A 21,800-nucleotide genomic window follows, 5' to 3' on the forward strand; every position below is an offset into this window, starting at 1 on the left:
AATCTCAAGCCCAGGGACCAAATGTGGCCCCCAAGGTCTCCCTGTTTGGCCTTTGGGACTCTCCCTAGGCCCTGCCCTCGTTGCATGCTTGTGCCTGGCTAGCATGTGTCCTTGAATTGCGATGACGCCTCATTTGCTTGGATGGGGGGAGAGAGTTGTGCGTGCAAGAGAGAGCAGTAGAAACCTACTATGGGGGGGATTACATTGATTGCTCCACCCACTTTTGCCTGAAAAAGGTTCCCCAGCCCTGCCTTGCCAACAACACTGTAGGGGAGGGCTACTATTATTAACGCGGGTTCCCCTCCCGATCCCCACTGAGACTCAGAGCAGGCAGCTTGCCGGCATTCCCGGCAGAGGGTAAAGACTCGAACTCAGCGCTTCTGTAGCGGAGTCTCCTGAGTACTGCCTCACAAATCTCTTTCCCCCCTTCTCTGCAGAAGCCGGCTCTGGAGACAGTCCGCAGCTCCTTGCGCCTGCTGAACGCCAGCGCCTACCGCCTGCAGAGCGAGTGCCGCAAGACGGCACCCCCCGAGCCTGGCGCCCCCGTGGACTACCAGCTTCTGACGCAGCAGGTCATCCAGTGTGCCTACGACATTGCCAAAGCGGCCAAGCAGCTCGTCACCATCACCACCCGGGAAAAGAAGCAGTGAATTAGGGGAGGGGGGACTCAGTTCCTGCTTGCGCCTCCTTCCCTTCCCCCCCACAGGGGTGGGTGGGTGGTGGTCTTGCAGCCACTTGCAAGTGTCCTTTGCCCACCCGCCCGCCTCTTCAGGCTTGGGAAGTGCAACATGTTGCCACTCGGGGCTGTAAATAAGAGGGGGCAGGAATCAGGGGCTCCTTTGGGTGGCCCCTGTGGTGTTGGGTGTCTGTGCAGCAAAGACCCCCCCCTGTACATACTCTGTAATCTGACTACCTTTTGGTGGGAGGGGACTCCAGCAGGCAGCAGGCCCAACGGTCAGAGTTGTAAGCTAGCAAACATCCAGAGGGCCACAGATTCTCCATCCCTGGTGCAACTCCAGATGTTGCTGGATGCCGCCACCCATCTGTGGCCCTCTGGATGTTGCTGGATAGGACTCCCATGCTCCCTGACCATTAGGCCTGCTGGCTGTGGGAGTTAGGGGTCCAGCAGCACCTGGAGGGCCACAGGTTAGCTGGGGGGGGCATGGGTGCTCCTGAAGGGAGTTAAATCTAACCCCCTCCCCTTTCCTCATCTTCTCTCCCTCCCCAAATAGTGCGTGGAACTGTATGTATGTGAACCATTCCCATCCCCTGTGCGCACGCATAAATATATATATATATATATATATATATGTATATGTATATATATATATATATATATATATATGTATATGTATATATATATATATATATATATATATAAAACACCAAATGTATTTATCCTTGAACCTCCCCAATAGTGTTAACACTGGAATTACAGCATCCGGATGCTGCAGATAGTGGCTTCCCCCCCTTAAAAAAGCAACATCTGGCCGTGTCAGTTTCCCCTCCCATCATTTCCTTTGGGGCTGTTGGTTCGGGGCTGGCTTTGCCCCCCAAAGCTAAGAACCAGCCCCCACCCGGCCCGCTTTTCAGTCTTGGCTGCTAAACAGCAGGCCCTTCCCTTTGACTGACCAATTTCTCCCTGAAATCTGTGACGTTGCGGCCAGTGAGGGAGATGGGGTGGTTGGCGGTGTATGGGGGGGGTCTGCATCTGGGGGTGCTGCGCCGGAAATCTTGTTTGTCCTGTAAATTTGTAACAAATAAAAAGATGTGAGCATCAGATGGGGCAGCCCCATTGAAATCTCCTTTTCTCCCCCAAAGACTGACATGGTGTAAATGTTGTTTGAACTCCCCCCACCAAAAAAAAGCTGGCTGAGGTGGCTAAATGCTGGCGGTGTCTGTCCACCCTCAAAGCTTTCTACTTTCCAGTCCATGCATACACCTTTGTATCAAGGACCAGGCTCATAGCTTGGCTGTATAGCATCTGGGTTTGCAAGATGGGCCCAGATGCAAGCCCTGCCTTCTAAGGTTAAAAGGCTCAGGTGCTGGGGGATTCTCTCGGGCCGGCACTTGGGATTTTTCCGAGGGCTACACCCTGCGCTGCACCAGCCTCAAAAACTTGTTCACACGTTACTGGAACAACTTTTGCAAAGCGTGGGAATATTACATTCACACATGCACCCAAAAGGAGCATGGTAGAATCTGAACGCAGAATAAATTTAAAAGGAAACGTGTTTTAAGCAACTGGTGGTGGGGGGAGATGGCTTTGTCACCACCCCCACTTCCTCGGCCAGGGACACGGCCTTGTCCTCTAGGCAAAAGAAGTTAGCCACCCCGCCTGTGTGAAGCCACAAACCCCAGAGTGAACAACGCAAAATAAACTTGCGCAATACATGCATTTCAAAGTACACTGGAGCACGCCTTCCCCCAGAGTTGCAAATCATTCAGAAGTTGGCGGATTCTTTGGCTTCCTTTTTGTAGCAAAAATAAATTTTATTGAGTAAGAAAAAGGAACCACAGCAAGGAGCCAGCTCCTCCGAAGCCTAAACAGCCCCTCCGTGCGGAAGGCTGGGCTGTTTTTCTAACGCAACACACACACACCAGCCTTCCCAGCGATGCCACCCTCCCGTTACTCACTCCGTTGGCACAGCCTAGACCACTCGGGGATCTTGGGACAGAACGTCTCTGACAAAGAGGGGCCCTCAGTCGGAACTGTCGCTGGACGTCGCCGTCAGAAGAGCTGCCCTCTGCGCTGACCGCTGGTGGCGGCTTCGTTTCTTGCGCCTGCCCTGGACCGAGAGGAGACGGTGTTTGATGACAGCTGCAAAAATAAGGGAAAAAAGGAAAGGAGTGGGCGGAAGTGGCAACCCGGACAGGAAGCTCACAGCAGCGGAGAGCGTGAGCCAGCCCTGCCGCTGACCCCTTGGCCCCAGATGGCCAATTGTCCATATAAGGCAACTTCCTGTGCTCCTATTTAAATTGTCCCTTAATTCAGAACGAGGAGGACTAGAATCTTGTTTTATGTGTAGGGAAGAGGCTTGGCTCAACGGTTGAGCATTTTAAAAAAAAAGCATACAGAAGGTCCCAGGTTCAAACCCCGGCAACATCTCCAGGTTGGGCTGGGAATGTCCCCCTAACTGAAACCCTGGAGAGCCACTGCTGCCAGTCTGTGTAGTAATACTGAGCTTGGTGGACCAATGGTCTGACACAGCAGAGGGAAACTTCCTGACATAAACGGCAAATGGTATCAAAAGACAGAAAGATGTCAAAGGATCAACAAGCTCCCAAGTTTCTGTCCCAAGGCCTAGGCTAAAACGTTTCCCAGTAATCCAGAGGTGGGGAAAGTTTTTCAGCCTGAGAGCCGCATTCCCATCTGGGCAACATTCCATGGGCCGCTTGCCAGTGGTGGGTGGGGCCAAAGGCAAAAGTGGGCGGAGGATGTTACCTTTGTACGGTAGTCCGGTTTCCACATGTGGGAACATGCACGCACACGCCCTCCATCGAGGCAAGCAAAAGGCATGATCAGAGATCAACGGCACATTTACAGCCAGGAAAAAAAAACACTCAAGGGGTGTGTGAAGCAGGAGCAGTGAGAGTTCTGAGGGCCTGGCGAGAGTTCTGAGGGCCAAAAAGAGAGGTCTGGAGGGCCGCTTTGGGGCCCTCTTACCTGTACATGCAAGGAAAACCTCGTGGATTGTCACCCTGCTCACTCCAAATGCTGCCTAAAAAACAAATCTGGAACGGTCAATATTGGCAATCATTTCTTCGGTCAGAGGAAACCCAAAACGTGATAGCACCAGCACCAGCCCTCTGCCGAAGGAAAGGAGCTGCTCCTTTTAACACAGGTGGGAACATAAGATCCGCTTCCGAAAGCATGGTTAACCTCTGCCCAGATGCCGTCCCAGCCTTACATGAGTCCACAGGGAGCAAAGGTCATGCATGCGTCTAGCCCGCCACATCCTCAGATTAGACAAGTTGGAAAGTACCCCTACAGGCTCTGATAAGGGAGCCACAGAGAGTTCTCCAGCACAAAAGATCAGCTCGGAAGGGACGTGTCCCATTTTCTCTGCCAGGTTTCGAAACCCTCACAACAGAAGGCTCCTGAGGACAGCCCTGCTGGCCAACGGCGAACAGATTCATGCCAAAGGTGGCAGGCAGCAACTCAAGATTTCTTGGCTGTCCTCGCTGCTGGAGAACAGGGCTGTGCTAACCTGCGCTTGATCAAATTTTGGCACAGGTCTTTCACTCTCCGTTTGCTCCCAGCAGTAAAGCATGGAGCTCAGTGACCTGGGCTAAGTAGGCAGCAGTGGCGGATAGTGGCTCCGTGTCTGGGGCGCGGAATCCATTCCAGGTTTTAATCTGAACTTTCAGGTAGTTCAGACTAAAACTTGGAGCAGATTCCATTGCCCCATTGATGCGGAGTCACCAGCCACCAATGGGTGATGAATTCCAGAACAGAGAGCCCGTTGCCTTGCAGAGCCGCTGGGCTCCAACTCTCACCGTCCCTGATAACCAGCTGTGTTGGCTACTGGGAATTGGAGTCCAATCAGATCCCATTCAGCTGTACTTATCCCCCATAATGAATTTGCCTAGAGTTGTAAAGGCCTGAAAAAAATTGGGAGGGGGAGACAACCCCCCCGTTTTTCAGGGAAAAAGACAAAAAAGGTTTGGGGAAAAAATGGGGATGGGGGGAAGGGTTTCCTCCCTAACTTTTCTGGGGTATTTTTGGACCTTCACACCTCTAAATTTGCCTAATCCATAAGCGATGTTAAATCAGGGATGGGGAACATCTGGAGGGCCACAGCTTCCCCAGGCCCCCTGCTCTAAGCAAACGGCATCCACCCCTCTCATAAACCACAGAGTGGGAGCAGGCTACATCTTGTGGCCGAGAGTTCCGCAGGTTCTGCTCAGTTCTCCCACCGCCTTCCCCGCACTCGACTCACCAGCCACTGTGTCATTCCCTTCCTCGCCGCTTGTCGACCAGTAAAGGCTCCGGCCACGGCGGCACTTCTGGTGGAGCCGTGTGTAGAGGACCGCGAGCATCAGCACGACCAGCAGGAAGGTGAGGGTGCTGGCGGCCCAGGCTGCTTCTTCGGTGCGCGGGGTAGGGATGCGGACCCCCACTTGCTGCCCTTTCACTTCCTTCTTCCCCTGCTGGTCTTGAACTTTACCAAGTTCTCTGCCTGGACACCGACATACCGCGCTGCCAGTTGCTCTTCCCTCGGTGGGCGGCGAGAGGTGGGTGTCCTGCTCAGAGGGAGGTGTCATGCTCAGTTCGGCCCCTCCACTGAGGCTCGCCGGCTTCGGAATCCCCTTTCGTTCAGGCCGCAAGCTGGAAGTAAAAGGAGTACGGATGCTTGTTCTGCTTTGATCTTGGCTGGCTACCGCGGAATTGCTGCCGTGGTCCATGGCTGCGTGTGGATAACGGAGCTGTTTAGCCCGGCCAAGAGCCCGCCGTTTACGGCCTGGGATCTGCAACTTCCAAGGATTTCCGTGGCCTTCTGAGCGCTGGAACAGCTTTTGCAAAGCCTGGGAACGAGGAGCAGGAGGAATATAATGTTAGGGATCTATTTCAGCCTCTGCCAACCGGGCCAATCGGAGTTGTCATCCACAGCATGTAGAGCAGGGGTCCCCAAACTGTGGCCCATGAACCACCCACGGCCTGCAGGCTTTATTCAGGTGGTCTGCAGCATGTCCACGTTAACAACTCATATTGGTTTTTAATTGTATCTTATGGCTTCTTCTGTTCCTCTTGCTGTACTCAGATCGTATTCACACTCTTGAATTCGACGGAATGCAAATTGTAATGCAACAGAGGAAATGAAAGAAGCAAGAAAAATACAATTAAAAATCACGCAGCATCTAGCAGAGCACATTACGGTTGCTATAACAGGCAGGGGAAAAAATCATTGTGCTCCGTGAAGACCCTCCGCAATTTTAAAGTGGTCCATGGGGGGAAAGATTTGGGAAGCACCCATCTAGGTTGCCGAATGTTATGAAACAAACACTCTTATTTTTCTCTCCAAGCAATCATCCATAGATTTCTGCTGTCCCCGCTTCTCCCTTACAACAACCCTGTGAGGTAGGTGAGACTGTGTGATAGTTACCAGCGTAAGGTCAACCACCAGGCTGGGTGGAGACTTGAACCTGGGTCTCACCACTCCTTTTTGTTGTTGTTCTGTGCCTTCAAGTCGATTATGACTTATGGCGACCCTATGAATCGGTGACCTCCAAGAGCATCTGTCGTGAGCCACCCTGTTCTGATCCTTAATCCAGCACTTTAACTACTCCAGGATTCTGGATACTCCCATCATCCCCAGTAGTCAGCATGGCCAATGGTCAGGGATGATGGGAGTTGGGAGTCCAGCAATATCTAGAGGGCCACAGATACTTTTTCCATCCCTGCCCTGCTGCCAAATGGCTTAACAGCTGGTCTTTCAAGGCTGCAAAGGTAGGTCTGAAGTCTCACAACAGGAGCAGGAATTATCCAGAGGGTTTTTTTGTTTCATGTGTGTGTGTGAGTTTCTGCACCCTCACAGCAAAAAATGTTCTGCAAAACACAAACACTTTACAGGGGCAAGAAACTAGCTTTGCTCTGGCATCCAATTTGGACTTAATTTATCACGCCTACCCAATATTGAGTCAGGCCATTCTAGCCCAGCATTGTCTACACTGGCTGGCAGCAGCTCTCCAGGGTTTCAGTCAAGACGTCTCTCCCAGCACAACCTGGAGACACTGCCAAGGGATTAAACCTAGGATATTCTCCATGCAAAGCAAGGTCTCTGCCACTGAGCTATAGTCTTTTTCCAAAAGCTAAAGTACGATTCTAGTCCTCATGATGCTGAATGAAGCAAGGCCTCTCCCACTGAGCTATAGTCTTTTTCCAAAAGCTAAAGACCAATTCTAGTCCTCATGATGCTGAATGAAGGGATGAACTAAGAACATCAGAAGCTGCCTTATCCCAAAATTCAGACCATCTAGCTCAGAACTGTCTAAGTTGACTGGCAATGACTCTCGAGGATTTCAGACTTGGGTCATTTCTCAGCCCTACCTCGAGATACCATCGGGGGTTGAACCTGACACCGTCTGCACGCAAAGCAAATGCTCTGCCTCTGAGCCATGGCCCTCCCACCATCCCTGCCTTTACACAATCCTTTTTGGCCCCAACCACTGCTTCACCTGCACCTGGTGCATCAGACACACCTCTCTGCTTGCCACAGGTGCCCGCTTCAGCAAACGCCAGTAGCTTCCGCCTCTCTGGGAGTTCTGCCGGGCAGCGTGGCTATTGAGCCATGCCACAGCCTGGGCCAGGTCCATCTTTGCCATATGCAGGCCGGCACCCCTCACCACCAGCGCCAGGGGCTACAAGACAAAAGAGACGGTCAGGGAAGGCAGAGACGGCCCCTTTCCACCTCCATGCCCGGCCAGCCTCCGCCCTGCAGACTCACCCGCTCCAATGCGAGGCCACTGGGTGAGGCGAGGATGCGGTGAGGCAGGCAGGCTCGGGCCAGCAGGGCCAACTGTCTGCGGAGAAATGGGGGTGCACACGGGTGGTCGAAAAAGGCAACGCTTTGGCAAAGGCTGGAGTCCCCAAAGCGGAGTCCCCAGCTGGAGTCCCCGTGCTGCAGAGAGAAAGTTAACAAAAGCTCAGTGGATCCCATCCCGCGCCTCTGCCTGATGGCTCCTCAGACTCATTCCCCCCATATCTTGTCTAATCCGGTGGATTCCCGAACTGTGGCCCACAAGCTTCGTTCAGGTGATTCGTGACGTGTCTGTATTCAACATTCGTCTTGATTTTTAACTCTCTTTTTATTGCTTTCATTTCACCTGTTGCATTTTACTGCATGACAATTTGAATTCTATGGAATGGCAAATCGCAATACAAGAATGCACAATGTAAGAAAAGCAGGAAGAAAAACAGAATTCAAAATCGCGTGGCATCCAGCGTGGCATCCAGCGTGGCATCCAGCGTGGCAAATGCTACAACGGGCAGAAACAAATCTTCCAAGAGATCCTCGGCAGTTTTCAAGGGGTCTGTAGGGAGAAAAGTTTGGGAACCGCTGATTTGGAGGGCACCAGATTGCCAAATGCTGATCTATGTTTATTAAACACACACCTTCACTTCACCCTCCATTATGAGCTCTGAATACTTATTCCCCCATAATTTGTCTCACCGTGGAATTCCCAAACTGTGGTCCGTGGACCACGAATGGTCTGCAAGCTTTGCTCAGGCAGCCTGTGACATGCCCATAAAATAGACGGCCTTTTCACTGTGTGTTTTTTTGCTTCCTTTCTTTCATATATTGTATTATTTAAGACCGTGGTATTCCCCATCTCTATGTATGGATGTGAAAGTTGGACAGTGAAAAAAGCGGATAAGAGAAAAATCAACTCCTTTGAAATGTGGTGCTGGAGGAGAGCTTTGCGGATACCGTGGACTGCAAAAAAGACAAATAATTGGGTGTTAGAACAAATTAAACCAGAACTGTCACTAGAAGCTAAAATGACGAAACTGAGGTTATCATACTTTGGACACATCATGAGAAGACACGATTCACTAGAAAAGACAATAATGCTGGGAATAACAGAAGGGAGTAGAAAAAGAGGAAGGCCAAACAAGAGATGGATTGATTCCATAAAGGAAGCCACAGACCTGAACTTTCAAGATCTGAACAGGAGAGTTCATGACAGATGCTCTTGGAGGTCGCTGATTCATAGGGTCCCCATAAGTCGTAATTGACTTGAAGGCACATAACAACATTTTATCCTATTAAAATTTGAATTGAATGGAAACAGGACTACAATAAAATACCAGATAAATATTTTTTTTAAGTTGGGGAACCACCAGTTGAAGCTATAGGTGATGCTAGAACAGAGGTGAGGCACATCTGGAGCCCTCCGGATGCTGCTGAACTCCCAACTCCCATCGTCCCTGGCCAGCTCCATCCTGTGCATCTCTGGTGCGGTGGCACTGACCCTTTGGAAGACCCTCCCCTTAAATATCAGACAGGTACCATCTCTGTTGTCCATTTGGCGCCTGCTGAAAACCCTCCTCTTTCTACGAGCCTTTCAAGCAGAGACTTCATCCCCATCTGCGTCTGTGTTGGAATTGCTTTTTCAGATGTTTTACAAGATTTTTTAAAAGATGTTTTGTTTTTAAGATATTTGTAAGATGTTTTGTTTTAAGATGTTTTAACGATGCTTTTTATAATTTGTTTGATGGCCTGGACTCCTGGGAGGAAGGGCAAGATGATGATGATGATGATGGTTAATAATAATAATAATAATAATAATAAAGAAAAAGAAGAAGGTCCCCTTACTTGCTGGTAGGGCTGAATCTCTGTTCAGCTGTAGCATTAGGAAAACAAGCTTCTCTTTCCCCCTCCCCAACGGGTTGTCAAGTGGATTCAGGAAAGACAAAAGGAATGAGCCACCTTCCTGCTTTGCAAAAAAAAAAAAGCTGTGGAACTCACTGCCACAAGATGCAGTGATGGCCGGTCAACTTTAAAAGGAGATTAGACAAAATAAAAGAACAGGAGCGGCCCACTTTTGGCCCACTTGCCGAACTGTAGCTCCCGTCAACCCCCAGCAAGTATGGCCAATGGCCAGGGATGATGAAGGGAGCTGTAGTTCAGCAACATCTGGAGAGCCAAAGGTTCCCCACACCTGTCAAAGGAAGGAGGAGAAGTCTGTCAATGGCTATTTCTCAGCCTAAATGGCTAAGTGGAACCTCCAGATTCAGAAGCAGTCTACCTTTGAATGCCACTTACTGAGCAGTAGCAAACAGAAAACAGTATTTGGCTTCAAACTCTGCTTGTAGCTTCTCAAAGGCACTTGATTTGACCAGCACCATTATTTTGATGCTCTTATTACACATCATTGCTAGGAATAGAACTTCCATCCACAGAAGCAGTCTACCTTTGAGTATAACTGGGGGACATACAATAGTAGAGGGTTGTTGCCTTTACGTCCTGTTGTCTGTTCCCCGTTGGAAACGAGATACTGGGCTAGATAATAATAAACCTTTGGCCTGATCCAGCTGGGCTCTTCTGGGTCCTCAACTCCACTTACTGTGCCTGACAGCCTTCGTAAGAGCTGTCAGATCAACGGGCCATTTACACACAATGCTCTCCTGTGCCCTTGTCAAGCAGTTTGCTTGCACATGGCTCAATTGGCAACATGCATGTGCCAAGGCAAAGATGCTTTGTCAACCCATGTGTCCCATGTGCACATGCGACAAGGGAGGCAGGGGGCGTGAGCAAGCCCCCTCCCCGGGGCCTCTGAGGGCAATGAACTTCCAAGAAAGAGGGTGCAAAACTGGCATCCCATAGTCAACTGGTGGGCAACTGGGAGAACAGGGTGCTGGACTAGATGGGCCCCTTTTGGCCTGATCAGGCTGCAGGAACATCTACCGATGTTCTAAGTGGGTTAATTTCACACCCATTAAGCCCTGCAAAACGGGCCCAGATCAGCTCGGGAACAGCCTTCTTGCCAGCCGAGTTTGAAATTCCACTTCCATGCCGAGTGTGGCCAAAGAGCATGGCAGCCCAGCTATAATCCTGGCACAGCAAGGCCCCGGCCCTCTTTCACCCTCCTCCGCCGTGCCAACTGGGGCTACTGTGGGAGATCCATATGAGGGAAGGGAGACCACCTTAAGGAGTGCCACCTGGGCAGTTTCTCACTGGCTCAGAGGAAGGAGGGAACCAATGGGGAGAGGCAGATCCACCCTTTTCTGCTCTGGATGCTTCGTAAATTAAAGGGGAAAGCAAGAAACAGGACCCGCTGCCACTGCTGTTTGAGCTTGTTTTGCTTGGCAAGATTTGTAAAGGGCAGGGAGGGGGGCTTAGGAGCTAAAACAAGATCACGGCAAGGCTTAAGTCGTCGGCTTGGAGGCCCTGATCCCTAATGCAAGCTTCCTGGGTCAGCATGCCCCCCAATTATGGAAGGATTCCACCGATGTGGATTTGGTGCTTGCTACTAAAATACTTAATTGTCTGCTCGGGTGTTTGCCGGCCACTAAAGCCAGGCTTTCATCGTTTACAGGCTGACTTGCCACAGATCCTGATGTTCCCATTTGTACTTCTAGTGTACTGATTTCATCGAGAGAGTGCCTCGCTGTTGAGAGGCGACCCAGGGCAATGCAGAAATGTTTAAAAGAAATAATGTGTGTTTATTTGGATGGGTTAAAGGGGAAAAAAGAAAGAAACAGACTTGAGAGCCAAACAGCATGTTCAAAAATTGTGCAACGATTGCCAGGTCGGATGGCTTTATGTAATTTTAATGTAATTTATGTAACTTCAAAGTTGACAATGAGGGCATTGATTATCAACACCTTGGCACAATTATCAACACAGTCATTAACCAAAACGGAGACAATAGTCAAGAAATCAGAAGAAGGCTAAGACCGGGGAGGGCAGCTATGAGAGAACTAGAAAAGGTCCTCAAATGCAAAGATGTATCACTGAACACTAAAATCAGGATCATTCAGACCATGGTATTCCCAATCTCTATATATGGAAGTGAAAGTTGGACAGTGAAAAAAGCAGATAAGAGAAAAATAAACTCATTTGAAATGTGGTTCTGGAAGAGAGCTTTGCACATACCATGGACCATGAAAAGACCAATAATTGCGTGTTAGAACAAATTAAACCAGAACTGTCATTAGAAGCTAAAATGATGAAACTGAGGTTATCATACTTTGGACACATAATGAGAAGACCTGATTCACTAGAAAAGACGATAATGCTGGGGAAAACAGAAGGGAGTAGAAAAAGAGGAAGGCCACACAAGAGATGGATTGATTCCATGAAGGAAGCCACAGACCTGAACTTACAAGATCTGAACAGGGTGGTTCACGGCAGATGCTCTTGGAGGTCACTGATTCATAGGGTCACCATAAGTCGTAATCGGCTTGAAAGCACATAACAACATAGAAAGTCATAGAGGAGGGTAAGGCTATCAATGGCTGCCAGCCGCAATGGCTATGTTCTCCCTCCGCTGTCAGGGGCTGTAAGCATGTGAATAATACCAGTTGCTGGGAATTGCAGGGAGGGGGGTTGCTGTCGCACTCAGGTCCTGCTTGTGGGCTGCCCTATGGAGCCTGTGGCCTGATCCAGGAGGGCACATTCTTACGTTCTTAAACTCTTACATTGGGTACAGAATCCCGCTTCTTGCAAAGTTCAGCTTATATATGTAGCTATTTATTTAAAGCCTTACCACCCCCTAAAACGTCCAAGGCATCTAGCAATATTGAGAAACCAATAAAATGGTTTGCAACCATGATGTCCGGAAGCAAAACCAACAGGTTAAAAAAAAAAAAATCTAGAACAAGGAACTTAAAACTAGAAATACCAGGAGGATCAAACAAACACTCCAGGGGGAGTAAGAACAGTTTCCTACTAAAATGCCTTTTTTTTTATGTAAAAGGTGTTCACCTTTTAGGGCAAGACCATCAGAGAGGAAGCACCACTTAAGTACGACCAGAGAGAAGGCTCTTTCATTGCTGTGTTTTTCACCCAGCAAGTTTCTAGCCTTAGGGACCGCAGAGACACCAGAACAAATTTCACAAAATTATGCAAACCAGCGGGTGTCAGAATTTGGCTTCTTGTGGTATAAGATGTTGGACTGTCTGGATGCAAACGTTGTTGTTTAAGAAAATGTGGGACCATAGGGCCCTGGAAATGAACTTAGGCAATGATGGTTTTAAAGCCCACTTTCTACCTGCTGGAGGATCAGCCGGAGCACCCCACGACAACGATGCTGCTCCTTGGGTAGAAGATTTTGCCAAAAATGGGACTGCAAGTAACGAAACAAAGGGAGAATTATTATTTTCCTCCCAAAAAAGTCCTTCCCTCCTTTCCCTCTACCTTTTATCATATCCAGACCTTTCTGAGACAAGCCATGTGCCCTCCCCCCTTCAAATCAGCCCTTTATTCAGAACCATGAGGACTAGCATCTTGCTTCATTTCTAGGGGAAGGGCCCGTAGCTCAGTGGCAGAGCACCTGCTTTGTCCCTAGAAGGGCCCTGGGTTCTGTTCCCAGCAACTGACTCCAGGCAAGGCTGGGGGAAAGTGCCTTTTCTGAGACCCTGGACAAGCACTGGGGCTGATGGGAGTTGTAGTCCAAAACATCCAGTGCAAATGGTGTGCTAGCAATGCTCTCCTTTATTCATCCAACCATGAAGGGAACTTTAACATCTGGCTAGGACAACAAACCGCAAACGTGAAAAGTTCAAATACAAGTGTTTCGGTGTTCTTGTAAAGACGTTCCTTTCTGTTTTATAACCACAAGCCCCAATCACAGGTCAACGGCTGGGGCCAGAACTCTAACCCTGCCACCCTGGGATGTGTGTGGTCCAAACCAGGCAGGTTCCTCTCCACCCGCCCCATTCTAGCAGCTTCAGTTAAAAGGTCAACCTGTCCCTAAACATGACAAGCGCGTCCTGATTCTCCCAGACTTTTAAAGAGTTTAAGCTCAATCGTTTTAACTGCTGCTTTGGAAACCCAGTTAACAGGCAGCATATTTTGAAAACAAGATCTTGTATCCTATTGAGTTTCAATCAAAGTAGAACCATGGAATTACGTAACAGGGTTTGGGGGTGCTTTTTGGAGGAGCGAGTCTAACTTTGTTCTTGGCTACTCTAAATATTCTACCTTTCAACATTTGTGTCGTTTTTAAAACGCGCATACACACCGGGGGGGGTCTGTCCAGTTTCCCTTGGCTTACTGAAATATATATATATGGGGCGGAGGAAGAACAGGCGGGGGTTCGCTCAAAAGTACTCGCTGCTCGAATACGCGTCCCTGGACTCCGCGAAGCCTCCGCGCAAGTACCGAGCGCGTCCCGCTTCCCACCCAGGATTCGAGGAACAGGACTTGGCCTTCAGAGACTCGGCACCTTCTTTTCAGAGCGGAAACACACGAGCCACCATCTCCCCCCCCTGAAAAAGCCCCCCCAACTCCTCGATTTTGTAACCGCTAGACTTCACTCTCCTAACCAAACTGGGGAGGAAAGCCAGAAGTTTTGTCCTCCTGCTCTGAAGGGGCGCGGGCCTGAAGCCGACTCGAGGCACACGCGGCGGAGACCCACCGGACTACTTGGGTGAGCCCTACAAGTCGCTGTCGAAATTCACCGGGTCTCCTCTGGAGCGTGACTGAGAGACGGGTGCAGCCCCCGGAGTGCCGGGCCCGAGAGCGCCTCCCTCCCCGAGGGGGGCGGAAAGAGAGAGCGAGAAGAGCGCCCCGGCTCTGCCTCACCTTCTCCGCGTCTCCTGGCTCTCCGCTCCCCGCCAGGCTGAGCAAGACGAGCAGGATCGGGGCCCCCGGAGGCAGGGGAGCTGGCCGCGGCTCCCCCATCCGGTCCGGCAGCGATTGCTGTTCGGCTGGCCCGGACTGGCCCTGCCGCCTCCCTCCCGTGCGCCGTGCGCCCTGCGCGTAAAAGCGCACCGCCTGGCGGCCGGCAAGGCTCTAAGCGCCGCCGAGCAAAGCTCAGTTTGTGGGAAGGCGTGGTCCGAGCGGCCTGCCTGGCTTCGAGTTAGATAATATTATTGACTGGTTACACTGATAGCCCACCGTTCCTGCAAGGAGCTCAAGGGGGCGCACAAACATGGTTCTCCCGCTCCCGATTTTATCCTCACAACCGCCCTCTGAGGTAGACTAGGCTGAGAGACAGTGCCTGGCCCACGTTCACCAGTTAGCTTCATGGCAGAGCAGGGATTTGAGCTCCAGCCGTCCAGGTCCCAGTCGAGCACTCTAGCCACTACACCACCCCTGGACTTAGACTTAGATCAGGGGCTCCCAAACTATGGGCTGTGGACCACCAGCAGTCCGTGGCGTGTCTGTATTAAATACTTATATTGACTTTTAACTGTATCCTTATGTTGTATTTTATGGGATTACAATTGGAAATCTAGGGAACTCATGCAGCATAAGGAATTTTAAAAAGCCAAAAAGACAGTAAAAACAGTGCAGTGTCTAACATGGGGCATTGCAATGGTTACAACGGGCAGAACCAGCGTGGTGGTCCGCCAAGACCCACTGCAATTTTCAAGCGGCCCGTGGGGGAAAAGGGGTAGGGAGCCTAGTCCTGGTTGCATGTTTAAAGTTATCCATCAATACAAACGGCTTTAAACGGGTCCCACAAATTCTCCGCGAAGGCTCGCTGTGGCTGCTCTGCAGGATGGCGCTGTTCTCCCTCCCTGGTCCGCAGGCATTACGCCTCAGAACCACAGTTGCTGGGCATCCCAAGTGGGACAAGTTGCACTCAGGTCCTGCTTGTGGGCTTCCCGTTGGGACATCGGGCTGGTCCCTGGCAGCACAGGACGCAGGATCAGGATGGTCCCTACAGCCTGATCCAGGAGCCAGGCTCTTTGATGTTTACTTATTTATTTTTATACCCCACTTTTCCTCCAAGGCACTCAGCTTGGCTTACCCCCTATTTTATCTTCACAACAACCCAGTGAGGTTGCTTAGGCTGAGAGACAGTAGCAAGCCAAAGATCATCCCAGTGAGCTTCATGGCTGAGCAGGAAGTTGTTTTATTTTGGAAATTAAAAAAACAAACACCTTGGAACAGTGGCACACTCTTCCTTGAAGCTCTCTGCATTAAGATTAGGTGAAAGGGGGGCTGTAGGCTTGAGTGTTAATTTTCACATTCACTATTTACAAAAAAGGAATACCGTCTAAATCCAGCTGGATTACAGTCGGTTATTCTTTAGCAGATTGAGTCATAACAGCCAGATGGATGCATTGAAAGGAGGATGGTAGAAACGGCCTTCAGCGTCCTGATTGTGAACAGAAAAATTGAGGAGGGAGAGTTAAATCAAGGATGGCTAATTCCCAAGCAGTGGCAGGGCGGAAGGCCCAACAGCAGGTGGCGCCAGAGCCAATGACGGGCAGAGAGCCAACTGAATTCTAGTTTTGTCCCCATCTTCCTGGCACACGCTGGCAGGCAGTGCCACCCCCAGGACTGATGGGGCAGTGCCCCATTCACCCCAATGGGTCAGCCTCCAATACTAATCCCTGATACAAAATGGAGTTAACAGATTTATTGCGGCAGACAGCTGTGACAAACTAGATGAAGCAGGCTCCAGCAAACACAACCTGGTGATGCACAGCCAGTCTCTATGCTTTTAAGGCATACCAAGACCCTGTTTTCACCCTAAGGCATTAAATGACCTTTTGAGGATGCAGCCTTCAGGTCTCCCCCACATTTAGGGGAAATGCCCTATCTCCCAAAATTCAGATAACTAAAGCAGACGTGAGAGCCAGTGTGGTGTAGTAGTTAAAGTGCTGGACTAGGACCTGGGAGACCAGGGTTCGAATCCCCACACAGCCATGAAGTTCACTGGGAGACCTTGGGCCAGTCACTGCCTCAGAGGGAGGCAATGGTAAACCCCCTCTGAATACCGCTTACCATGAAAACCCTCTTCGTAGGGTCACCATAAGGCAGGATCGACTTGAAGGCAGTCCATTTCCATTTTCAAAACAAACATGATTTCTGAACTAAAATTAGTGACACTTGGCTCTGAAGAACCTGCAAAACAGAAGGCTAAAAACCTGTAAAGTAAAAATGATCTGCCCTTAAAAGGAAGCTCTCTGTCAGTGGTCGCACGTGTACGAGTTTCTGATCTGGGTTGCCTTCTGGCTGGCTAGACAGCGATTCACGCAGAGAAGCAACCAACATGCAGAATGACACAGTTTCAGCCTCCAGGTAGAGCAGATGCCTGGATCAAAAGCCCTGGAGAGCCACTGCAAGTCAGTGTCGGCAATACTGAGGTAGGTGGACCAATGGCCTAACTCAGTAAGAGGCACTTTCCTCCATTCCTAAAAACTCCAACAGATGTTCCTACTACTCTAAGAAAGATTTTTTACATGAGTCGTATTTGCACTTGAAAATACATATTTTTAACTTGACTCCTTTCTAAAAATGTATTTGATCCTAAAACACACTTTTTACACACATTTTGGGGGGTCATGAACTGCATCAGAAAATTCAGAGGCTTGTGAAATCTGAGGAACAATGGCAATGGTGCAGATCAGATCCATTTGCCTAGGAATTCAGAACGATCCAATCCCCAAAGCATGCCGAACACCAAACTCACCACCTGGCTACCGCTGCATTGACATTTGCATGGGCCTCCTAGCTCATCCCCAAATGCAAATAGAGCCAACACACACACACAAATAAGGATGGCAATTGCTTTGCCACAAATTTTGCAGACATGTCCAAAAGGAAGACTCACACTGCACTTTCCAGTTCCAACCACCACAACCACCCCAAACCCATTACCCAGACCTTGTGGGCGAATGCTTCAGAGGATAGAAACAGGAGAGAGAAAATATAATATAGAGGATAACTACCCCCTGGTCCCCCAGTTTGGGCCTCCAGCAGGAAAAAGGTGAACGGCTTTGGAAGCAAAGGGGTTAACACACTTGCAGGCACACCACCCACCACCCCTGTTTTCCCCCCACAGCAACCCTCAGACAAATAAATTATTTGCTAAGTAACCAAGCACCAGCCAATGCCTGCAAAACGCTGGCCAGAGAAGCAGCAGGCTCTCCAGTTCCCATGAGGTGCCCGGTCGGGTCCAGGGCTGCAAAAGGCAATGGCCCTCTGGGCTGTGGGGCTGGCCCTTCTCTGCCTCTTGGCCTGGTGGTGCTGGGGGCACAAGGCAGCTCTTGGCAGATTAACCGGTGGCAGAAGGCAGCAGCGACAACCAGGACCCGCAGGGGAGGGACATGGGGATGGGGTTACTTTCGCAGAGGAAAGGGGAACCCCAGTGGGGGACTGCTGGCTGATCTGCAAGCCCTCTGCTTTGGCTCAAGCCTTGCTGAAGAGCTTCTGCAGATCCGCGGAGCTGGAGGCCAAGCGATGGTCCTGGAAGAGTTGGCCAAACCTACAGACCGTCATGCAGCTCCTGTGGCCACCAGGTCACCCACTGGAGTTTGCTAGAGACCATCTCCAACTGGCAGACAAGGGCCTTGTCGCCTTGGATTGGGTAGTCGGGCCCTCGGACAGAGGCCGGAAGGCCACCGACGCAGCAGAGTCCTTGGTGCTCCTGGTTGTGCCCAACGCCACCGGCAGGATCACCAGGAACATCCAGCAACTGTGCCGGCAGGCCCTTCAGCAAGGCTACTACCCGGTAATTTTCAATCGGCGGGGGCACAATGGCTGCCCGCTCACCAGCCCAAAGCTGCAGCCCTTTGGCGACCCAGCAGACCTGAAAGAGGCAGTGGCATACATCCGGTTCAGACATCCAACCTCAACTCTCTTTGCCGTGAGTGAAGGCTCCGGATCGGGGTTATTGCTCTCCTACCTGGGCGAATGCGGGTCGTCCAGCTACCTCGGTGGTGCCACCTGCATCTCACCCTTGCTGAAGGTCCAGGACTGGTTTGAGATCGGCATCCCCTGGCTCTATGAATGGAGCCTGCTTCTGTTCCAGAAGAGGAGCATCAGCAGGTGAGTCTTTCCTAAGCCTCTGACACAGGCTCTGAGCCACTTATGAGTCAGTGTGGTGTAGTGGGTAGAGCATTGGACCAAGACCTGGAAGAACAGAGTTCAAATTCCCGTTTGGCCATGAAGCTCACTTGGGTGACTTTGGGGGCCAGTCGCTATCTCTCTCAGCCTAATCTACCTCACAGGGTTGTAGTGAGGATAAAAATCATGGGGGGTAAGGGCCATGTTTGTACGCCACGTCAATCTCCCTGGAGGAAAGGCAAGATATCAATGTAATCAATCAAATATGAAACTAGGTTTGCTGTTGAGGTGCTCATGGGGGCAGTGGTGTCCTGGTACCCACAAAAATCACACACCCACACGGCCTCCTTGGTCATTAGTAGGGGTAGGTGAATATGTCGGTTTATTTAAAATAAAAGCTTAAATTCAGTTCTCCACATTTGTATATCAGTTTGTGCTTTTTAAAAAAAGTCATCAAAATTCATCAGCATTTTGCAGTGAATTTCTACTCATCTCTACACCTTTGTATGCAGTTTTGCCTAATACACATTTTTGCGAAGCAATCTCCCTAAACAGAACGCGTTTCTGTAGGTTAGTTTCCCTGATACATGCTGTCATATGCTTTACCCTAGTATGTGCATTTTGGCTGAAGAACTGCATTGCAAAAATTCAGGGAAGTGCATATTTCAAAGGATGGCTGTGTCTCAGTTCACATATTGTTTCTGAAAGTTTGAATTTGGTAAGTTTGCCTTTAAATATGAACTGAAGCAAATGTCTCCCCCATCCCTAGTCGCTAAGTGGCAAGGGTGGTTACATTTTACTCCTTTCAGGCCATAAAGCTGAAGAAGGATGTTGAAAGAGTGTCACTGATTCCCACTTCCTTTTTCAGCGCTATGTGGTTTCCAAGGCTCACGTTTAACTTTTTAAAATTTCTTACATTTATATCCTATTATATTCCAAGGAGCTCAAGGTACACGTATATGGTTCTACCCTCCCCATTTTGTCCTCACAACAACCCTATGAGGTAGGTTAGGCTAAGAGACAGTGACAGGCTCAAGGTCACCCATTGACCTTCATGGCTGAGTGGGGGATTCAAAACCCGGTCTCCCAGATCATAGTTCAACATCCTGGCTCTCCAATCTATTGGATTGGACTTTTACCCATGGAAAAGAGAAGTATGGGTGCCCCCTCTTTCCAAGGAGAAGGGGACTGGTCCAGAGGAGAAGTGACCAGAGGTGGTGGCTTCCAGGGCAGTAGCTTAAAACTCTAGGCACCCTCTGGACAATTGCCTGGTTAGCATCCTATCACTCCATTTGATGTATAGATTGCAGCCAAGGCTGCCTCTAGGCTTACTGCAACACGAAATCAGAATTGAGCAACAAGACCATTCAAACCGGGCAGTATGAGTGAGGCACGCTTTCCACACGTTTGTACTTTTCCATTATTTAAACTCAGAGAAGGGCACTGAAACCCCAGCCCTTAACCCCTGATAATATTCCAAAGCAACTCTGCCAGCCTGAAAGATTCATCTGGCATTGGCCATGTGCTTTCAAATGCAAGTCAGTCAAACCTTAAGGACTAGTAACTTCGCTTCACGTTAAGAACTCAAGAGCTGAGATATGCAAAGGTGTTGAGTGCTGCAGCCAACAAGCACCCCACAGAATGCTGCAGACTGGTCCTCGCATCCTCTTGTGTGGGTCAAGAAAGAGGATGGGAGAACACTGCCCTTAGGGAGAAGCTGTATGCCAGGGCTAAATACAGCCCTTCAGACTTCTCTGTCTGACCCTCAAGGCTCTCCCCAGACCCACCCCTTAGCAACCCTGCTTTGCACCTTTCCTCAAGTGTTTCTGCCTGGCTGGAACATGCTCCGACAGTGCCTCTTGCTTGCCTGCATGGAGGATGGTCTGGGTAGAAATTAGCTGACTGTATGCGAGGAGCAGGGAAACTAGCCCTCCAAAGATGGCTGACCTACAACTCCCATCATCCCTGGCACCTGGCCGCGCTTGCTAGGGCTGACGGGAGTTGGAGTTCAGCAATATCTGGAGGGCCAAAGCTTCCCTCCTGCAGGTATGAAGGGGAAACGTTTCCATTCATTGCTCCCTTCACTTTTGCCTCTGGCCTGCGCCACTTGAGGAGGTTGCGCGGAAGGGACTGTGGCCCTTGGCCTGAAAAAAGCTTCTCCACTCCTGTCCTCTTCGCAGGTACGCCAAGGCCCTGAAGGAAGTTGTGGAGATGGACAGGGTGCTCGAAAGCCGCTCCTTGCAGGCCTTCGAAGAAGCTCTCTTCTGCCACCACAAGAGCCAGGGGTCAAGCTGGGTGGCCTACTGGGACGCCAATGAGCCCTTGCGGGACGTGGACGAGGTGGCCGTGCCGGTCTTATGCCTCTGCAGCGCTGACGACCCCATCCGGGGGGCTCCTGATGCCACCCTCCCTTGGGAGCTTTTCCAGAGCAACCCCTTTCTCTTCTTGCTGCTGAGTCCGCACGGGGGACACTGCGGATTCCTTGGAAGGGAGTCGGACTCCTGGGGCAATGCAGTGATCCTGGAGTACCTACGGACCTTGGTGGAGTTTTTCCGAGGGGAGAAGCGGATGAAAGAAAGGCCACACTGCGGGATGACCACCGCGCACCATCGCTGCCGACGGGGCACTCCACAGAGCAGAGAAGCGCTGCTGCCCACCAGCAATCCCTTCAGCTGGCAAAGGTCATACACCCACTAACACAAAAATACCCAGAGCCACTGGGACCAGGAGTTTGCCATAAGGGCAAATTGGCTGGAGAGCGTGGAAGATTGTTGCCTGTTCCCACAGCTCTCACCATTCTAGAACAGCTTTCTTCAAGCTGATGCCCGTCACATGTTTTTGGACTCTATCTCCATGCTGACTGGAGCTACAGACCAGTGATAGAGCCCATTTGGCATGCAGAAGGTCCCAGGTGTCAGTCTTCGGCATCTCCAGGTACGGATGGGGGAAAGATTCCTGCCTGAAACCTAGTCAGGGCCGACAATATTGAGCTAGATGACATCATGATCCAATTCTGTATTCCTGTGTTCCTATTTAAATCAACCCTTAATTCTGAACCATGAGGACTGGAAGCTTCACTTTTAGGCAAAGGGCTGTAGCTCAGTGGTAGAACGTTGGCTTTGCAATCAGAAAGTCCCAGGTTCAATCCCAAACAGCATCTCCAGGTAGGGCTGGGAGGGACTTCTGCCTGAAACCTGGGAGAGCTGCTGCCAGCCAGTGTCAGCCATTTCGAGCTAGATGGACCAATGGCCTGACTCGGTACAAGGCAGATCCCCGTCTCTGAGCAGAGCATCTGCTAATGAAAAACAGGACAGCATAACAGAC

At 50.4% G+C, this 21,800-nt stretch overlaps 3 protein-coding genes across 4 annotated transcripts in view; 2 read left to right on the top strand and 1 right to left on the bottom strand.

Moving 5' to 3' along the window:
* GIT1 (GIT ArfGAP 1) overlaps nt 1–1,782 on the top strand; it is a 45,280-nt gene extending 43,498 nt beyond the window's left edge. For both annotated transcript variants that reach the window (XM_061605272.1, XM_061605271.1), the window contains exon 21: nt 438–1,782. In XM_061605272.1, the coding sequence (XP_061461256.1) occupies nt 438–650 (213 nt within the window). In that variant the 3' untranslated portion in view covers nt 651–1,782. The remainder of the gene's footprint in view (nt 1–437) is intronic.
* A 677-nt stretch (nt 1,783–2,459) lies between these two features.
* Nucleotides 2,460–14,498, bottom strand: TP53I13 (tumor protein p53 inducible protein 13). Its single transcript, XM_061605273.1, has 6 exons — nt 14,256–14,498; nt 12,721–12,795; nt 7,449–7,622; nt 7,204–7,362; nt 4,944–5,529; nt 2,460–2,821 (listed from the first exon to the last, which is right to left on the bottom strand). Exons 1-6 carry the CDS (start codon nt 14,352–14,354, stop codon nt 2,703–2,705), a joined length of 1,212 nt encoding a protein of 403 aa, XP_061461257.1. The 5' UTR covers nt 14,355–14,498; the 3' UTR covers nt 2,460–2,702.
* Nucleotides 14,499–17,604: 3,106 nt separating this feature from the next.
* ABHD15 (abhydrolase domain containing 15) lies at nt 17,605–21,173 on the top strand. The gene is made up of 2 exons (XM_061605517.1): nt 17,605–18,458; nt 20,657–21,173. Exons 1-2 carry the CDS (start codon nt 17,605–17,607, stop codon nt 21,171–21,173), a joined length of 1,371 nt encoding a protein of 456 aa, XP_061461501.1.
* Nucleotides 21,174–21,800: the final 627 nt, after the last annotated feature.

Source organism: Rhineura floridana, chromosome 21 (genome assembly GCF_030035675.1).
Source record: "Rhineura floridana isolate rRhiFlo1 chromosome 21, rRhiFlo1.hap2, whole genome shotgun sequence".
Classification (NCBI taxonomy): domain Eukaryota; kingdom Metazoa; phylum Chordata; class Lepidosauria; order Squamata; family Rhineuridae; genus Rhineura; species Rhineura floridana.